Here is a 22,179-nt window from a genome sequence, read left to right as displayed (position 1 = left end):
TCTTCTCTTCCCATTCCTTTTTCTGCTTGCCCCCTCAGCCAAAAAAATAAAATAAAATAAAACGGGAATAAACAACTGACAGGCAAAGTAGTGTGTAGAGTTAGGATTAGCCTTCCTATCTTACTATAAAATTTGGTTTAGGCCAAGTTATTTGGTTGTGAGCAACAGGCCATTCAATCTAACGTCCAAATCATAAGAGATGCAATATTTGGTGTATTTATTTATTTATTTTGTAATACATATTGCACAACTTCGGAATTTTTGGAAACTTTTTACTCGTCAGATCAGCCATTAAATTGTTTTAAAAGTCCAACCCACAGTGCATTTCTGACGAAATTATAAGCACGTATCCTCACCACTCTATAAAAATGAATAATTCTTTTCATAAATGATACTTTTCGTGTTCGAGTTTTTTCAACTGCTTTTCCCAATCAATAAATCAAAAAAAATCTAACTTTACTGTACTTCAAACTTATATTTTCTTTTAGTCTCTTTCTTTACTGCTGCAATCGGGAGGCTTGTTTATTTTGACCAAAGAATGGAGTCTGTATTAGGATAGTCGCTACCACTTCGTTCAATATTTACAATCAGTATCCTTGGTTGGGAGATGTTGAATCCCAGCACGGTTTGGACTAATTCCAAATTCTCCCAAGAGAGGGACACTTGGATTCTTTCCTTGCAGCTTTAATGAACGCGTCTAAGAGTCTTAATCACATTACTCTTGTTCTACGGCACCGCTTGGGGTTGCGTATCCGTAGGAGGCAGGAAAAGTATACAAACCCACGTTTCTTCTAGCATTTGCACCGCTTCTCCATAGCACACTAATTGTAGAATTGTCGTGCAGCGTGCACAGGACGCTAAATTAAAGACAACGAGACGCGCAAACACTCATTGGAATTCGGGAGAGCAAATGGGTCAAGCTTGATGTTGACTCGGAAGAGCCTATTAGGGCGATTATACCTCTGCTTTGTTTACCGCAAACGAAAATGCCACTAAATCATTTTATAAGGTCCAATAAAGCCAATAAACATAAAAAGCGTCAACAAAATCAGTGAAATCTACAAAAAAATTTCTCTAAAATTATTTGGTTCAAACAATTTTGGAGAATTTGAACCACTTTATTGGAATGACGGAGAGAATATGACATGCTGTATAATCAATGAATTAAGACTGGAATTTAAGCTAAAGATATATTCCACTGTAATTTAGGGCGTCTCACATTATGAAAGGTATATCCAAGACATCCCGTGGATACCTGAAACCGCTGATAGTACCGAACCCTATGTATTTTCCAATACAACATCCTATGATAAAGTTCAATTTATAAATTACGCACAGTAAGAGATTAACAACCATAACTACTAATAAAATACAATAATTATAACAACATACTCAGCAACCTCAGCGCAAGTTTTTTTTAGGCTTCTTTGGCATATCCGAATTGCCAGCATCATTAGTCTTGTCCTTTGGGGCCGTTATTAAGTAAAATAGGGGTTACTTGAACACAAGCACTGCGATACCGCGACAGTCCATCTGATAACCGAGAACTACTCAGAACGGCACGCAATTCCAAATATTCTTGATTTCCGAAATGCTGCAAAGTGCGTGTAGTTTTTCCACCTTTTCAATGAGTTCTCTGGTATTGGACTGCCACTGGGATCAGCCGAATTGTCCATTACTGAAAGAAAGAGCCATACGGCTTCGTTTCAGCGATGTAAAATTAAATAGATAAAGTGGATATTAAATCCAACATTATTTCAAAGTTGAATGTTTGTAGAAACTGGGAAACTTTCCTAAGTTGACCTGAGAGCTTCCGATAATACAATCCTTGGCATCCCCGAGTTGCCTTAGCTTGCTTGCTTGATAACCTACTTGACTTAAGTATCTAAGCCTTAGATGGCGAACCTATGGCACGCGTGCCAGAGGTGACACGACCGAGAATTTTGCTGGCACGTCCACGATTCATAGGTGATATCCTTTTATACGCTTATAAATTATTCAACTTTTTTTTTTAATTGTTACAGTATGTACAAGTTAAATTTTGTTTTAGAGGAGAGAGCAGCTATGAAGATGTGCCTATGATTTCTGCAGTATTAAAAAAAAAATCGCCGGACCCAAAGACAAAGACAACCGACAATTGTTTTGTTGAAATGCTAATTCTCTTCAGCCGAATTCCATAACATCTGAAACTGTCATAACAACATTCACTATATATTTCTTAGTTTTAACACATTCACGAAGGGTCGTTTATCGTTCCGACGGAACTTCTCATTACCGGCGGGCTCAACTCACACAAAGTTCAACCCTTGGTTGAAATTTATTGCTGCTTATTTGAGCAGACAGACGAACTCACACACATTATATGTCATGTTTCAAATCGTGGTAGACTTTCGTTTGAAGTTAGCCTTTGTGATCTGTCATAATGACATCGAGAATTTCAAATGCTATAAAACAAACACTGATTTCATGTAATTGAAAAATTGGACAATAGTTTTTAGTTAGATACTGTGTTTCTAGTGCAGCATATGGTTTTGCTTGAGTCTATACAGCATAGTTTCTGTGAGAGGGACATATCATTCATTAGTTAGCGCTGTTTTTATTCCAGCCGTCTGTAATTGCACAGTTTGTTGAGAAATATATTACACAAACTGCAAAAGGCTCTGTACCTTATTCAGAGATACAATAAAACTACTTGTTTTTCTTGCATATGCAGTATAATGGTTGTTGGGGGGAGCGTGTTGTTAACTGCCGGGAGCGAGTTACTATTGAATCGATGTGAACTAGTTCAAACATAAAATTATATATTTAGTTTAATCTTTTACCCAAGTGTAAGCAAACAAAGTTTGCGCCTGAAGATACTTCAGGCGCAACTCGTGACAAAGGTAGACTGACTTCACATCACTTTCCTTAGTAATGTGATGTTAAATCAGTCTGCCTTTACATCACTTGCTTTAGTATCCTATAAAGCAAAGCACATCTCCTTGTGGACATTTATAATGCTATGCATTATAGGAAGGGTCACTACCCAGACCGGTTTCGACCTTTATTGAGGTCTCTTTAGTGGAAGCCAGAATCAGAGGTGATAGCAAGGTTGAAGTAATGCAGAAGTCATATTTTCCTATACCAGTTAGCAAACGGTGTCACACTCCCAACATCTTTCTCTAATCCAGAGTAATTTAATGATAAAGTGTGAAAATATGAATTATGCATTACTTCAACCTTGATATCACTTCTAGGTCTGACTGAAGAGACCTCAGTAAAAGTCAAAACTGCTCTGGGTAGTGACCCTTCCCATAATGCATAACCATTATACATGTATGAAAGGAGATGTGCTTTGCATTATGGGATACTAAGGTAAGTGATGTGAAGTCAGTCCACCTTTGCCACGAATTGCTCCAGTCCTGAAGATACTTCAGGCACAAACTTGATGACAAGTGATGTTAAGTCAGTCTACCTTTGCCACGAGTTGCCACAGTCCTGAAGATACTTTAGGCACAACTTTGTTTGCTTACACTTGGATAAAGGATTAAACTAAATATATAATTTATAGTCTAACCAAGTGAAAAAACTTCCAACGTCTTTCTCTAATCCAGAGTAATTTAATAATAAGGTTGGACACCTTTTGGAAACTGGTATAGGAAAATATGACTTCTGCATTACTTCAACCTTGGTATCACCACTGAGTCTGGCTCCCACTGACGAGACCTCAATGAAGGTCGAAACCGGTGCGGGTCTGGCTTTGATTTGAGAGGCTCTGCTTGGTGGTAAGTTTTTGCCAGTCTGTGAGTGGGGCCACCGCTGAGATTATGGCTCTGCTCAGTGGTAGAGGTGAGCTTGGCATTGGGTAGAGCCTATGCAGAGAAGTTCTTCTCGGTGATGAGGTGAGCCTGCCACTGAGTGGAACAACGCTGAGTTGGGCGATCTTTCGGGATCGTCTTATTTTTAGAGCCCGCTTCACCTATACAAAGGTCGAAACCAGTTGGAATCTTGGGTGATGGATGGCAATGCTGTAGCCAATGAAGTTCTAACTGAGGCTCGGCTGTTGCTATTATTCAGGTAGAGGGGCAATGGATGGCAATGCTGTACATGAAGTTAACTGAGGCATAGCTGTTGATGTTACCCCTCAGATGAAATATGAGCAGTTCTGCTCGGTGGTGGGGTGAACCTGCCCCTGGGTAGAGCCAAACGCTGAGGGTTATTCTCGATAATAGGGTGAGCCTGTTACTGAGGGGAAGAACGCTGAGTTTTTGATCCTTCGTGTCGCTCATTGATGAGTGATCTGGGGAATCTCAAGAGTTTTTGGAGAGGTCACCCCGCACTTAATAATAGTGACCCTTCCATAATGCATAGCATCATACATGTCCGCAAGGAGATGTGCTTTGCATTATGGGATACTAAGGTAAGTCATGTGAAGTCAGTCCACCTTTGCCGTGTGTTGCCCCAGTCCTGAAGATACTTCAGGCACAACTTTGTTTGCTTACACTTGGATAAAGGATTAAACTAAATATATAATTTATAGTCTAACCAAGTCAAAAAACTTCCAATGTTCAAACATTTTTCGTGTGCGAAATATATGTAAAACGTTTTATTAATGTATTTTTTCGTAAAGTAAAATCAGAGGTTCTAGTTATACGCGAGAACAAGTTATATTTCAGTAAATACGGTAAGCGTTTCGCCCACAAGTTGGCATCCTTCTGCTGCTTTCCCTGCTCAGCTGACTTCTATGGTGAGTTACAATGCATGAATATTTTTCTCAGTACCCGTTTTTTTTTTTTTCAAACCAACATCATTAAAATCAATTTAATAATACAATAATAAATTTTACACTGAATAATATTATAAATTTATATATAAATAAATATTATCAATAAAATATTATTCCTAAAATTAGAAATAATTATTTATAAAATATTATAAATAAATATATATATTGTAAATTTATAAATAAATTAAGTTAGGTTAATTTTTCCCCTCTTCAAAACTGCCTAGCACGTCAACAACCCGATTTGTAATTTTTGGCACGCGCATATAAAAAGGTTCGCCACCACTGATCTAAGGCAACTCGGGGATGGCGAGGATTGCATTTTCGTAAGCTCTGAGGTCAACTTAAAAAACTTTCATAGTTTCTACAAACATTCGGCTTTGAAATAATGTTGGATATAATATCCACTTTGCCCATGGAATTATAAATTGTTTATTTCCGGAATTTTATATCATTTAATATCTTCATACCGGGGTTGACCGCGGGTAGCGGGGGGGGGACTACTGTATATACAAAAATATATATACGCATGTGTATGTTGCAGTGTATTATAATAATTACTTGTTGTAATATGTACAACAAGTATTATATATGAACAACAATATATATATATATATATACTATAAATTATATGCTATTTGTTTCGCTATATTAATATTCTATAATTATTTTCTCTATATTGTTAATATTAATTTGTATTATTTTATATTATATTAAGTGTTATTCTTTTCGCTATATTGTTAATATTAATGTAATTAGTTCTATTATAGTCCTTATAAGGACTGGCTTAAAGGGGCGAAGCAAGAATGCTTTTCATTTCCCTGTTATCTGTAGAGGACAGTGTAGGGATAATGTGTTATGGAGCTATTAAAGCGCTGATCATGGCAGGAAGATAACAGCAATAGCCGAGCCTCAGTTAGAACTTCATTGGCTACATCATTGCCATCCATTACCCTCCAAGGTAATGTTAAGGTGCAGTGTAAGAGTCCACGGATCATACACCGCAGGACCACGGATCTTACAGCGGTCCTCAGGACCAAAAGTCGGAATCTCGGAAAACCCGTATGCTCTACAACGTGGCAGGTTCCCCCACCACCGAGCAGGGCCACTCATTTACACATCTAAGGGGTACCAGCAACAGCCACGCCTCAGTTACCTTCGCAGGCTACGGCAATGCCATTCATTACCCTCATGCACAAGCCCCGGGTGGCAGCAACAGCAAAGCTTCAGTTAAAACTTCATGGGCTATAGCATTGCAATTCTTCACCCAAGCTCACGGTAATCTTTAGTAAAAGGCGACAGATTATCACTGCATCTGACGGTCGATATCACAGAGTTCTATTATAGTCCTTATAGGGACTGGCTTAAAGGGGCGAAGCAAGAATGATTTTCTTCTTCCCCGTTATCTGTAGAGGAGAGTGTAGGGATAAGATATTATTAAGCTATTAAACCTCTGATCATGGCAAGAGGGTAACAGCAACAGGACCACGGATCTTACCAATGAAGTTCTAACCTAGCCTCAGTTAGAACTTCATTGGCTACAGCATCGTCATCCATTACCCTCCAAGGGTATTAATCACCGCATCTCACGGTCGATTCGGAAAGCACTCCACCCTCATTCCTTATAAGGACTGGCTTAAAGGGGCCAAGCAGGAATGCTTTTCATCTTCCCCGTTATCTGTAGAGGTCATTGTGGGGATAAGGTGTTATGAGCTATTATTAAAGCTCTGATCATAGCAGGAGGGTAACAGCAATAGCCGAGCCTCAGTTAGAACTTCATTGGCTACAGCATTGCCATCCATTACCCTCCAATGGTATTAATCAACGGCTTCTTCTCATAGACCATCACCCTAAACCAGAGTTCTATTGAAATTATCAGCCTAATTATTATCGTTTATTAACTAATTATTAACTTTTATCTTCTATATCTATAAAAAATTAAAGTGTATTATCGAATTCCTAATAAACTTTGGAAATCTTAAATCCTAAAAAAGATACTTTTATTTATTTAAATATAATATTATATTTTAAAAAATATATATTTATTACTTTTTCTAAAAATACATCTCGTTCTTACATAAAAATAGAAGTAGCTACTGAACAAGCTACTTCTATTTTCAAATGTAAGTTTCAGGCCGAATCATAGACACGGTTGCTTGATGGTTTTATCTGCTGTTAATTGCCTTCCAGGAATTATTGATACTAATCCATTTATAAATCAAACTGATGTGCTAGTGTACCGTAGTCAACCGATATGATTAATTCGCGGATCAATTAAATGAACGAATACAACAATATCATTATTTTATAGTAATTAATTCATCCTCACAAAAAAAAAACGAACCGGACCATTTTTATTGTAGATTTAATTTTTAATTGAATTGATAAAATCACGTATCGATAAGTTCAGAGAACAAATTTTGCCTGAATATTTGTATTTTATTTGTTCATCGCCATAAAATATGCAAGGATATGCCCTCTGGCAGCTAAACAATGAAAAAAGACCTTCCCTTTCCGTCTTGTACCATCGCAGCACTGATATTGGAAGCGCCTCGTTTGTTATAACAAAGACAAACCACATCAGGTGCTGCTTTAAAATACAAACTTGCCAAAGTCATCGAATTCTGTTCGCTTCTCCGGGACACAATGGCCATTGGTTAGCATATTGAACGTCTAACGGAAATCATCTCACTTCCGTCTAGCTGAGAAATGTTTCGTAACGATGTATCGTTAGCGAAGTTCTCGTGTAGTTCATCTCGTGCGGACTTTGCGCCAATGGTGACAATGGCCGAAGGAATATGGAAGAGAAATGGACTGCTATTACTTTGAATAGATGGGCTTCCGGGAGGGCACGGAATTAGACTTCCGCGGCTTTATCTCTCTCTCTCTCTCTCTCTCTCTCTCTCTCTCTCTCTCTCTATCCATTGTCTAATGCGCGTAACCATTTTGGAGAATTATTATATGTCAGACCTACTACATACAGCTTTATCCATCTCTTATCCAAGTTTTCTACTGCACTGTTCATCTATCTTACAAGAGAGGATAAAAAATACTACTACTAATAATATGCAAAGTTCAGAGGAAAATTTGTTTTCAAACTTCGAGAACTAAATAAATAAAATTTTTTATTGATTTTTCTGGAAAATTCGTAAGTGACTGTTAAATCCATCACGTCTTTTACTCTATCTTTCTAAATGCACATTATATGCATATCTTCTTCTTTGCCTGTTTTATAGAAATTTGGTACTTGAGACTTAATTTTTTTTTTTTTGTATAAATCTCTGTAGTAAAATACTCTGCAAAGCGGCTTTACATCAAATGAAGTCTACATCAAATGCTTTTGCTATTGATCTCTTTCGAAGATGAAACTTTTTCAAATAGTCTCACACCTGACGATGCCGTTCGTCAATCAGCCCAAAACACATTTCTTATGTGGACAGATTGGAACTCTCCACTCATTAGTTTGAGAGTGGATATATTATCCTATCGGCCAAATAGTCCGGCAAACGTTTATCTGATGTTTAAACCTCTATCAAACGCATTTTAACTATCTACCAAAGGTCCCTAGTTGCATTTGTTGTGTGTCCGTAGCCCGTCCTTAGACATAAAAAGAAAGAAAAACCTACTTCCGTCATTTCTTGACTACGGAAGGAATCCACAAGTAGAATATTGCATTTGGTCAAAAATAACAGCCTACCAAGAGGAGTTTATGAATGTTCAGATGCATTTTGGTGATAAGGTTCTCTTTCGCCAGATGTGGCTCTTTATAACAATCCTTGCAGCTAAATTGCAATGACGGTCTTCACTGCAGTTTGCCGAATGGTTCTCTAGACAGCCATTCGTATTTCATACTACATTATTCATTTCAGTCACTGCCTCTTCATTGAGTATTTTTTAAAATAGTGGAATCATTCGAAAGCTTTTGCATCTCTGTACTTTCACCAGTTATTATTTGGCAATAATTTAGGTTGCATGAAAATTCATCAAAAAAATACTTAATCGAAAGACAATTCATCGAATGAACAATTCGATGAAGGACAATTCGTTGAAAACGCAATTAATCGAAAAAACAATTCACCGAAATGTTTAACTAAAATTTCATTAAATTGGTCCAACCAAAGCGGAATTGCCAATATTATTTCGAAACGTTTTTTCGAAAATGTTATGATAAAAGTTATCCATTGAGAACAAAAACTGAACTGTGCAGACAGTTTCTTGTACCTATAACGTCTACTAATTCCGCTAAGTCAGAGAGTTTTTCTAATACATAATTCGGACACGTTATTTCTTTGTAGCCCGAATATAGCTGAACTGAAAACTGGAACGGTTCGACATTTTATTGTAAAAGTTTCAAATAGCGAATCTGAATCAGATTCGCTATTTGAAACTTTTATTCATCCAATAATAATTCTATTTGAATTATTATGGGATGAATAAAATTCATCCCATGATAATTGCTGTATTGAAGTCGCATATTACTACTAATAACAATAATAATAATAATTTAGCCTGAGTCGGCTGGGCTTTTCCTCCCGGAAACAGGCAAATCAGTCCCATGCACAGACATGAAACAGTTATCGGACAAGAAAGACAATAAGAAACCATATTGTTCTATAATTATTCCCTATTAAAGTAGCATTGCTTTGTAACTCTGCACGGTTCAGTTTTTGTTCTAAATGGATCACTTTTATCAGAACATTTACGAAAAGTTAAAATTTTCGGTGAATTGTTTTTTCTATGAATTGCATTATCGACGAATTATCGTTCGATGAATTGTTCATTCGATTAATTACCTTTTCGATGAATTGTCTTTCGATTAATTGCCTTTTCGATGAACTCTCCGGATACCATAATTTAAGAGTTCATATTTAAGATTTCCTCTTACGGACAACTGTTGTTATAATGACTATGGATAGGCGCTGTGTCTGATTCTTATATATCCAGAAAGTAAGCTGCCGTAACTGCGACTGACCTTTATCACCGACTAAACAAAAGCTATAACAAGAAGTACATTTGTCCACATGTCTACGTCGTCACCATATCAGTGAATGCTGTAATTGATCAGAGAAACAATATCCTTAATAATTTAATATTAATTGATTATATCTTGAAATATCGTCTTTTTTGTATAGCCAAACGGAGCTCAAAACTTTACAGATGCAAAATTTCAGTCTTCTTTATATATAGCTACTACTTTTACTATTCGTTTACTGTTTCTTTCTTTCTTTTTAATCTGTCTTGTCAGGCTAGCAAGACGCATTATTTCTGTCTGGAAAGTCCTACTTCGAAATTCTTTCCAAGATGTTTCGAGTTGTTATGCGAAACTGAAGCAAATCTTAAAAAATAATAAGATTACCCTGCAGCTCCCCTCACACACAAACCTCGCAACAAAAGTACGAAAACAAGCCTTTTGATACTGGAAATAGTAATATAATACACTCTGACGTGGTTCTAATCCTCATACAAAAAGAGAATGATGATAATAGCGACAACCCTTTACGAATTCTCTTTCATGGTGTTTTCGTTTTATTTGCCTGTACAATTTTTTTTCGTAATCCTTCTGTTAATTCTCTCTCTCTTTCAAGAAAATGTCAGAACCTCAGTCTCAGCGACGTTTCCTTCAAATTCAAAATGAGTATTATTCGCACAGTAATTACTGACATCAATTATTATTATTATTATTATTATTAAAAGATTAACTACTTTCATCATAAAAATAAAAGTATATTGATTATCAGGCTTTCAATTTTGACCGGTGAAAGTTTGAACTGATTTGTGTTCAGATATTTTCAAATGTGTTTCTTTCAAGTTGGAATCGGAACTACTTTTCTGTGTGAGTGGTGGAAGCGAGTTGGATCGGTTATTTCCGTTGGTTTTTCCCTCGTCTCCACCAAGAAGAGCTAAACACTTTCCAATAATCCGTACAGAAATAGTTCTTTCATGATGCAAGCAATCAAATACCAAACAAAGTTCCCTCGACTTTCTCATGCTGCAAAACTTAATGAAATTCTGCTCGTAAAGATGGTGGATCGATAGCAAAACTGATCAAAAAGGCAGCTCTCAACATGATGTTCCGTGTGATCAGGGCTGGCTCGTGTTCTGGTCGTTTCCTACATGTACAACAGCCTCTTATTACAAGAAAACAAGAGACGTCCACTGTATTAGTTCAGTAGCAAAAGGATTACTCGAACACATTATCTTTAATATGTCCGTGTGGTCGCTATAATGAGTATGTTCTATCATCGACTCTTACAGATTATTGAGAGTGGGATAAGGGATAGAAACCTTTAATGTTTCAGCTTTCGTGCGTTGTCCTTAGAAGACACCACTCAACGTGTCATTATGTAGAATAAAAACATCTTAGAACACGGAATACAAATTTTTATGGTGTGCTAACGAGCAATATTTTTTATGTGACTCACATCCAAGAAAGGTTGTAAGCATATAGTACATTAGTACTGTAGATTAGATAAGAATTTTTTTCTATTAATTATTATGATGAATATTTGTTTTTGGTTTTTCGTGAAGGGCTTCCGACCTATATATATATATATATATATATATATATATATATATATATATATATATATATATATATATATATATATATATATATATATATATATATATATATATATAGGTCGGAAGCCCTTCACGAAAAACCAAACATAGAATATTTTCAAGCTACTTCAGGCCTTCAATATGTGGGATACGGTTTCACAACTGGAAATCAAATATATATATCTTACCTACACATCTATTCTCAAAAGATTCGAACTTACATCCTATTTGTTGCAAAGCTGATATGCTAATCACCCTACCAATCAGCCCAGCGAAGTGTTTGTCAGTCCTATAGACAAAGAAGTATTCATGTTTTTTCTGAAGAAAACAGGGCAGTGTTAATCTCAAAAAAATTAAATACTCACAGCGAATTCGTCTAAATAAAGACACATCCGTTTCTTAAAATAATGAAATTAAATGATGCCAAGGGATTCAAATATTTTTACACATTCTACATCATTCCATACAGAATCTTAGTTTCTGTTGCCATAAATGACTATGGCTAATGAATATGGAATTTCCATCAGTTTAGTTACAAATCCAAGAGAATCTGTATTTGAATTCATTTTTTCCCTTATAATAAATTCACTCGATACCATTTGGATAGAAAATACTGCCATATATATACACAAAATACAATTCTTCATGTTAGTATTTATCTATCTTAAATGCTATTATTATTATATATATATAAAAAACATATTACGAAAAAATAAAAATAGGATTTTTTCGAAAAAAATTTATATTACTAACGTAATATTAACCACTTTTTGGAATTATTATACAGTTTTACTACATAATAAATGTTATTTAATATTATTTACAGAATTAGGCAGTAAGCCAACGACATCTTAAAACGTAAGTATTTACTATATCTTGAGTTGCTATAAAGCAACTGTTGTCATTTGATTCTCCAATAAAGGATCATTATGATAAAATCGTTTTTATTATATAGTTCCATTTAACAGTTAAAAATATTATCGTAATTTAATAGCTGCATAAAGCACACGATACTATACTGTTCTGGGAATAATTAACAATCATGAACACAAAAAAGATAAACACTGCTATCAAGAATTAAATAGTAACTTAGGAAATATTATTTTACTAAGACTAAATAAACATGGATAGATGCATTCACAGAAAATTATTATTATATTATTATACATATTATTATATATTATTATATTATAGCAACAGAAACCTAATATTTAGGGAGCATTAATATACTATTTGTTTTGAGAGATTAGATGATAATTTATTAACAGTAACCAAACTTTTCTTGGCAGCGAATTCCACCAGTGAATGTTAAAACTGAATGATATACACTCTTCTGCTAGTTTTAAACGGTTCCATTCTAGTATAATCAATATGTAAGAAATAAAAGGGTGTAGAAAGAAAAAACTAAGCATTAACTTCAGATATCTATAAATTTTTTAATAAATTATTTTAAAAATTATTATATATATATATATATAATTATTTAGTATTAAAATTAAAATTAAAATTGAATTTAATAATATAAAATAAGTAAATAATAAAAACATAAATAAAATCTTTAAAAAATCAGAAAAAATAAAGGTAATTTTTATTTTTAATATTTGAAATTTAAAAGAATATAGTCAGATTTTTTTCCTTTAATTTTCATTCCTATTTGTGTGACTGGTTTCTGCAGTCAACATTGCCCAGCTCCAAAAATACATTTTAAGAAAGAAAAAAAAAACAATTATAACCTTACATCCCCACACACAGAGAGAATGAATTTGACCTACCTCCTCTAACATGCACATCCCTACTGATTATTGCCCCTACTACATTAGAAGCCACACACCTATAGAGGGCACTGTGAATATCTTGTCGGTATTTTTCGGCTTTAAAAGGAGGAAAAACCAAGGATCCATCGGGACGAACGTGTCTGATACCGGCGACATCCACCACACCTTTGTTGTCTGCAGTTACCCACGAAATGCTGGCAACAGGATTGCTGTGCGAAGTGCATGGGATTATAGTTCCAGTAGTGTTAGCAAATTCCACGTAGTTTGGGGGTTCGTGGATGAAGACGGGCCCTTGGCGATCGATGCCAAACACATATCCTGCAATTAGAAACACATTTCAAATAGCAGAACAACCATAGAATAAGTTACTGGTCTTCTATGAATAGAATTAAACTCCTTTAGTTATTATTCTCGGACATTTTACAACTATTTCTAAGAGTAATTCTACTTTATATTATAGGATATTTTATGGACAGTTCTATACGTCAATCTACAAAACGTATATATAATTCTATATTATATACCATAAATGTATCTTAAGAGTAATTTTATGAACAAATATATAAAGTACTTTATGGATAAGTCATTTTAAAACTGTATGACTAATTCTATACCATTTCTAATCCATTTTTTCCCCAACTTGACACAATCAGAAACTAGTACGGTAAGAATCCATCCAATTCTCCAGTTTTACTACATGATTACATGTATCTTTTTTTCTATTACTCCCACGCACACAAGAGACCCAATAGCAAATGAATGCCTAATGTAAACTAGGATCATAAAAAAGGTAATCTGTTGATATTCTTAAAAAAAAAAAAGACGTTGTAGTCGTAAAATAATTCATGAGGAAGATTGTTCCACAGAACTAGGTAGATAGAATAAAATACTACTGGGAGTAATATGTTTGGTGAGTCTACAGTTCAACAGTACTACAATGATGTTGGACAGCAACTGCTTGTGTTCCTGTAATGTGATCAAAAATGGAGGCTAATGGATGCTACTTCTGCTGAATAGTGCGTATTCATAGAAATATCTACATCCTCTGTCCAAAAAAGAAACAGAACGTTTCGAAAATAGAAGAAACTAGTGGCGCCACCTGTTTTATCTTTTTGTTGTCGAATGCAGCAACCTTCATTAGTGTTGTGTCAACTCTTTATGGCATTTGTTTCATTAGAAGCTGAGTTATAGTGCCAAGAGTGACAGTGTGTTTTGATGAGGTCGGTCGTCACGATATTCATGCCATACTCGACGAATTCTAGCTATCAATTGCTTCAAAACTTCGAGATAAAACTCAACATTGACCGTCTGGCCAGGCAGAACGAATTATTTGTGGATAATGCCCTTGGAATCGTAGAAACAAATCAGCATTGTCTTTACTTTTGACTTCTCCAAGCGACTTTTTTTTCGGATGCCCCTCTTCTGGTGGTCTCCACTCAGCACTCTGGCGCTTTCTTTCGGGCTCATACACAAAACATCACGTTTCGTCACCAGTAACGATCGTTTCAAGGACGTTTGAGTCTTTACGAGCGGTTTTAATGAGGTCCTTGCAGTGTTCAATTCGATACATTTTTTTGGTCGTCGATCAACTTGTGGGGAACAAATCGCGAATTCAATTTATGAAGGCCCAAACTCTCTGTCAAAATGTTTTGCACGCACAGTTGATTTTGGAATTCCCAATTCATTTTCAATCAATCTCACGGACGATTTCGGGTTTTCTGTGATGAAATCACGCACGTTTTGGATGTTAGCTTCGTTCAGTCCAGTTTTCGGACGGCCCAGCTTTTCGTCGTCCTCAAGCGTCTCACGACCACTTTGAAATCGCTTAAACCACTTACAAACTTGAGTACGGGATAAGCATTCATCACCGTATGCTTTTTAAAGCATTTGATGCGTTTCGGTAAAACGTTTAGCAAGTTTAACACAAAAGTCAATCGCAGCTCCCTGTTTGAATCTCGTTTTCCGACCGTTCGTCAAAACACACTGTCACTCTTGGCACTATCACTCGGTTTCTAATAAAACAGATGTCATAAAATAGTTGACACAACACTAATGAAGGTTGCCGCTTTCGACAACAAAAAGATACAACAGATGGTGCCACTGGTGCCACCATCTGTTGTATCTTTTTTCGAAACCGAACTTTTCGAACTATTTTCGAAAAGTTCGGTTTCGTTTTGGACAGGTGTATAGAAGAGAGAGAATGGTGAAACTGACCATCTCTGAGAAACAGGCTGAACAGTTTGTAAGGAGATCAGCAATCAACCGAACCCTCCCCTGAACTGCATCGAGAATTTTTAGAGATCTAAGGTGCATTACCTCATGAGTGAGAGCATATTCAAAGGTTGGGCAGATTTGAGATATGTGCAGTTAGCACCAAGATTAGAAGAAAAGTAACGTCTTGAGCTTAAAAGCAAGCCAAATGTTTTGGAAGCTGAAGATGCTGTAGACAGAATGTGATTATGCCAAGAAAAGCTAGAAATGGTTCAGTTCGAGAAGAGAGAAATCTGGTACTGATTTAAGTTCAGCGTTACCAAAATGTAAGCGGAGAAGATTCAGGTTCATTTGTAAGAAAACAAACAAAACTGTGTTTTAGAAGTATTGAAGATAACCGTGTTGCTATTGTCCAATTGTCCCCGCCGTTAGCCTAGTGGCTAACGGCGGGGACAATTGCTGGGACAACATCCCGCAAGCAGGCAAATCGGCCCCGTGAACTCACACGGATCCACAGCCAAAAATACTTAAACCCCCCAATAGTGACGGAGAAGAAAAATGGAGGCAACTCCATACGAATAAATTGTCCCATTGAAGGATGGAATTGCGTGAAGAGCAGTGTTTAGGACACTTATGTATGTATAATCAGATAGCGAAGGTGGAGATTTTAATGTATGATATCTTCCGCGCTCCTATGGAGGCCTTGGTTTATTACACATCCAATTTTAATTACATGCTTCTACTAATTTGCCGACGCTAAAATACCAAGTCTGTAGAATACAAGGGGTGAACAGAAATTAGGAAAGCATTTTGATAGTTCGGAGACTATTAAATCATTTTCTATGAAATAATATTCGTACATTAACCAAGAAATGTTTTGGACATCAAAAGTTAGATGAATTACGACAGGGTATCTAAGACAATGAGACTAGTATAGTATGCTTATAAATTGCGGGTGTTCTCTGGCCGATTTGTTTATTCTGTCGAATGAAAATCCCGACTTTCCGAGAAGAAGAAGAACCGTGCTACTTTCGTATGAATTGGCTAACTAACCCCTGAGTTGAAAACCATTATAAAGTTCCTCGCGTCCTTGACGAGATTCGAACTCATTTCGTCGCAACAAACGGGTACATACTGCGATTTTTCTATTTGAATTATAGGCCTTGTGACCTATATTGTGAGGGATCAAGGATAAAAAGTAATATAGAATAAATCACAGTATGTACCCTTTTGTTGCGACGAACTGAGTTCGAATCTCATCAAGGACGCGAGGATCTTTATAATTGTTTTCAACTCAGGGGTTAGTTAGTCAATTCATATGAAAGTAGCGCGGTTTCTTCTTCTCCTTCTTCAAATAGCGCCATGTGTGTGTTAAAGGTGTGTGTATGGGGGGGGGGCAGTGATTAAGGAGTAAGAAGAAAGATCCGCTACAGAAGCGATTATCAAAAAAATCGGGAAAATATAAGGCGATAGCCTGTCAAATAACAAAAAACGTTCCGAATTATCCCCCCCCCCAACACACACACACACTTTTGACATAAATACAGCAAAGGAATCGCTCGACAATTCTGAATAATTTTCATTTGTTTTCCTATACAATGTCTTCCATCGCTTTTCATTTCTTCAACTGTTTGACGGTGAAATCTGGAAAGGGTTTGTTCCTAAAATATAAACGTAACAATTCCGCACATATGACAATTTTGTTTATCATTTTACACGGAATCACGCTGAATAAAATGTCCTATTTAGAATTTTGATCAGCTTACTTTTACTTTTTATGGGCACCAGGAAGAGAGCTGTTGCTAGCAGTTGTGGACGAAAACTTTCGTCTACTTAAAATTGATTTGTTTGGGCATTCTCAGTTTCCATTCAGCTGTTATACAAATAAAATCAGCGACTAACGTAAGAATTACATATTTGGTCTATAACACTATCTGAAAAAATATTATAAATCCACCATAAGCCACCGTAAAAATATAAACAGTGACCTTCCAAGAAAATAGATAGACCAAGATCTTAATAACTTCATAAAATAATATTTTACCTTATGCCTCGCTGGCTGAGTGGATAACGTGAACCCCCCCCCCCCCTTCTCCAACCAGTGGGACTTGAGTCTGAATTTCATTATTAAGAGTGATAGATAAATTTCACTACTGTGAGAGACCTCAGCGCTTAGCGAACCTGAACTTCATGGATAAAGTTCGTGTTTGGTCCCTAGAAATGGACTGCCGTTTATCTAGCTCTTAGTTCGCCCATGATACTAATGAACAAATAGATTTACAACTTTCCGTGTTTGGGTTTCACTTAAAAAAATTAAATTAACCTCGAAAATAGTAATGAACATCAAAGAAGGGACAAGGATCCTTCATTCACTTTCTTATATATGTATCATCCTTTTATTCTTGGATCTGATATTTTAAATACACTGCTTGAAAAGAAGTGTCAACGGACACCATAATGTGAACAACAACATCTATGGGACTACCTTAATAAAATGTTGGATCTCCTTTCGCTGCAATGACTGTAGCAATCATATGAGCATACCTTCCACAAGTGTACGATAGCGATCAATGGGAATTTTGAACCATTCTTCCTGGACTATTGTGGTGTGGACGTCCACAACAAGTGTGGTGAAATCCGTATTCGCAAACCAAGCAGTTACAGCAGACAAGGTGCATCGTCTTGATGAAAGAGACAACAATGGTCAGTTCCGTAAAAACTCCACAAAGTAGGAAGTGTTGCATTGTCCAGAATGTTCAGATGCCTCCGGGAGTTCACTATTCCTGGCACCACAAACAGAGGTCCCAGGTCAAACAAGGAAAAACAGGACTATACCATCACACCAGACCTCCGAATTTCAGAATTTGGGTTACGCACTCTGCTAAGAGATGTTCACCGGGCATCCGTCACACCCACACCCATCCATCTGCTCGGTAGAGGATGTAGCGTGATTCGTTGCTCTACGAGTATAACAGTGACGTGGCAGCTTGGAAAGCTGCCACGTCCTACTGTACACGTTCTTTGCACCACTGAAGAAGATGCTGCATGTTGGTTCGGATAATGTGGGGCTTGCCTATTGCGGTCCTACCATGGAATCTCATCTTTTGAATTCAGACTCCAGTTTATGCCCCGAACTCCGCATTTAACGTGTCAGCCGACACATTGCATTTGAAGTTGACTCAACATTTGTAGTTGTTGCGCTTCCATCTCAGTGTGGTGTCACTGATTGTTGACCGGGGATGGCCCGATTTTTCAACAATTTGCCCAACAGGTAGGTGTGCAACATGGCATCTTATTACAACGCCACTTTCAAACTCCGTTAGTTCTCTTCTCGCAGTTTTTTAATCCATACAGGATTGGGAGCTGACTTGGGAGCATCATATTCCACCAATTTATACGGGCTACAAACATGTGATTCGTTACATCGCACGACGCACCTTGCCTTTGGGGCTATGCGCTAACTTCTTTCCAAGTAGTGTATGCGTTTATTACAAGCTAAATAGAACATAAAATTATTCTACAATTTCACTGAAAATTAATTTTTTCCAAAATTAAATTGTATATCTATTTTTAAATATTATACTAAATACTTGAAATATTACATTTATTTATTTGTCCGAAGAAAATTAAAAACGTTTATCTCCAGGTTTGAATAAAGTGTTTAATTTTTTATATATCACAGCTTATACAATCAGCACGAATAATTCACACATGTGCGATATTTCAAGAATTGCTTGTTGTTTGTCCCATACAGTGGACGGTATTACCAAACAAATTCTCTTTTAAGACCTAATTTCATTGCAATATCCACGACAGCGCTTTTATTTACACAGGACAATTCCGGGGTATTACTTGAACACGACAAGACCCATCTGTATTGCTGCACCATTATAAGAAATAGAACATCCATTTCGTTACGAATCACCCCGGTCCTCAGCTGTAGGCGAACATTGTCAGATTGCTAATACTCCGAGTAATCCTTAATATTACTTGTTATCCGTTACCCTGGGAGACGTCTTTATATGAAGCTATGAGGCGACTATTGCAATCCGCGATACTTTTTATGGCATCCGATGATGCCATAGTAACCGTTTTCTCATTCAAAGGATAGTCCTCTACTGATCTCCCTGGATGTTTCGGGATAGTCCTTTGCTGGTGTGCTAATCTCTTTCCATTATGAAACCCAGCATCCAGACACACTCCGATTACATCCCCAGTCCTAATAGTTTATCGGGTCCTTCAACATTGATTAAAGGGTTTCGTCTGCTATTTAATGAAAGATGCCCTGTTGTGGCCTAGGATACAGATGCACAGATGTCTGCGCATCAGTAGAATGATAATTCCTTAAAAAAAAAATCTTTCCTTCAGGCGTATTACTTGTTGAGCATCTCTGATATAACTGGTAGTCGTATCCATATATTCTAAATAATAATTTAATTTTTTTTCATTTTTTCGCATAAATAATTAAATTTTGGGACTTGCATCTCTTATGTTAAATTTAAAATAAATAAATTGTGTGCATTTTGTTGATTATATATTTTTCAGTCTATTCATCATACGTTTCATTGATGTTTTCTTTTATCTCTGTTTTCAATGCATTATTAATATTTTTATTTATTTAATATTTTATCCGTCTGGTTGTTCTCCTATAACAAGAACTGTTCTCTGTCAAAACGTAATTTAAAACTCAAATTTCACATTTTAGATCGTTTAAATCTTAATCTTTGAATTTATCATCGTAATATCTCGAGTTTCAAAAGTAGGCAAACTTATTTAACCGATATAATAAAATGTTATAACATTTTATTATATCGGTTAAATAAGTTTAAAAAGTTAAATAAGATTTTAAAAAAAAAATCGCATTGCATAAACGTAATTCTAATTCGATTTTGAATTAATAATAGTAGCCTCTATTGTCGTTCAGTTTAAAGTGATTTCGTCAACTTAAGTCCACAGTGATACAGTAACAATTACGTAGCAATTACATCACTTTATACTTTGTTTACTGGTACGTGCGTGTGCTCAATAGGAAAACAAATGATTCCCTCAGATCCTTATATACATCTCATTCTCAAACATCAGGTCATCTCTCTCTCTCCCCCCTCCCCTGGCGTGTTCAACATATCTCTTTTTTCTTTCTTTCTGCGTTTCTTTCTTCTCTCTCTCTCTCTCTCTCTTTCATGACTTCTCTATTCACTATATTGCTTTATGGTTCGTTCAATTGCTCGGTTTATTTTGACTTTAAAATCTAGAAAGGTATATGTCAATACTGTCCTATTTTCTCTGTTTACTTTTATTAACTTTTCATTTCTTTCTTACATTCATTCTATCTTTCTCTTTGAATTTTATTCTTTGCTGATTTATATCATTTTTCATTTTGCGTGCATCTATATCTCTTTATCCCCCCCCCGCCATTTTTCTATCTATTTCTCTCTCTAGTTTCATTTTTGCCCTAAAACATGTCAATTAAAAAAAATAATAAAAACCAATATCAACTCTGTTATAAAAATGCTATTAAATTGCCATTTTTCTTAAAGTAAAGAAGTAAGCAAGTACACACACACACACTACTCACCACAGTGTGCCAAGAGAAGATACACCAAATGCGTTCTTTGCATCATTTCAACTTCCTGTTGAGCTATCGATTGTGGAAAGGTTCCAAATGCACTCCACCTCATTTACCAGCAACATCTAAAGTTAGAAGAGGGGGTTTTTACAAGGCCAACTTCATCAACAAGTGCTAAGAAACACGCAGTCATCCATCTCAGCGAAGAATTAGTGTAAGAAATTGTTTCTATTAAAGATAATTCCCGAGAGGGTGGATCAGAATAGCGCTCACAAGTAACATTTGAAACCCCTTAAGTGGAGCGGCAGAAAAACAGCATCCTCACGGCCGAAAGCTACTTTAGCCAGTGATCATCACTCCTCCTGCACGGCGAGACAAATTATAGAGCGGGAAGTCCCAGGCGCATCGACTTACCGCCGAAATGATCACCCGACTATTGAGCCGCAGCGGAGAAAGTCGTACCCGCAACTGCTAAACGCAGATCAACAAAGGGGCCTCTCCGACAAGCTTACCATGCTTGAACCAACAGCCACTGTCTCAACTTGCCACTGGTGGCAGTTCGGTAGTTCACGCCCTTGCAACCACGTGACATGTCAGCGCGAGCGATCTTTGCCTCTCTCGCTCTTCGGTCTGTCTGGCTTCTCCGCCAACAATTACTGAGCAAAGCCCCGAGATTTCGGAGTGATTAATGGAAGCACATTCCGGCGATATGACCGAATGGTGGGTCATTTGTATATGGGTTTAAAAGGGCTCGCAGTTAGTGGTAGTTTTGGGCCCCTCTTGGGAGGAGACCCTGCACTTTCTCCAATCTAAGCCACGAAACAAATCTGAATTCGTAACTCTTTTCATTCTCTGTACATTTCAGCATCCATCCGATCACTCGCTGCACCGTTAGTTTTCCCCAGCAGCTATTGGCGAACCGTCCACGCAGTACGTTCATACGGTACACGTTGAATAGCGATGATACTAATGTGATTTGCTTTAGAAATAGCCTTTTGCGTTAAGATAGTAGGATCGTTTCAAATTAGCATATAATGGGTTTAAAGAGAATTACAACTGCGTGAAGAGAAAAGTACGCATGCTCTATCGAACTTTGGCAGGTGCATGCTAATCGAAATGATGGTGAAAGCATTCTAAACTTCCCAGTCGTTGCAAATATATAATTGACAATAAATTGGAATTAGTGGAAAAAATGAATAAACGAGATTTGATTTTCGTTACCATGGTTATATATTTATATTTGAAGTCAGGCGGAATCTTACATAATGTTGACTTTATTTAACATAGAGTCAATATTATATCCC

General features: G+C 36.5%; 1 protein-coding gene across 1 annotated transcript in view; it reads right to left on the bottom strand.

Annotated features, from left to right (window-relative positions):
- Positions 1-21,290, bottom strand: part of LOC150106953 (cell adhesion molecule Dscam1-like) — a 330,596-nt gene extending 309,306 nt beyond the window's left edge. Inside the window, exons 1-2 of the mRNA XM_090392842.1 lie at positions 20,885-21,290; positions 13,096-13,416 (exon numbers count right to left, since the gene is read on the bottom strand). Coding sequence (XP_090248968.1) covers positions 13,096-13,416; positions 20,885-20,987 — 424 coding nt within the window. The 5' untranslated portion in view covers positions 20,988-21,290. The remainder of the gene's footprint in view (positions 1-13,095; positions 13,417-20,884) is intronic.
- Between the last annotated feature and the right edge of the window lie 889 nt (positions 21,291-22,179).

This window comes from Typopeltis vanoorti, chromosome 5 (genome assembly GCF_054136105.1).
Source record: "Typopeltis vanoorti isolate ZY-2024b chromosome 5, IOZ_Tvanoo_1.0, whole genome shotgun sequence".
Classification (NCBI taxonomy): domain Eukaryota; kingdom Metazoa; phylum Arthropoda; class Arachnida; order Uropygi; family Thelyphonidae; genus Typopeltis; species Typopeltis vanoorti.
Note: the sequence above shows the minus strand (reverse complement) of the source record. Positions and strands in the feature narration are given on the sequence as shown.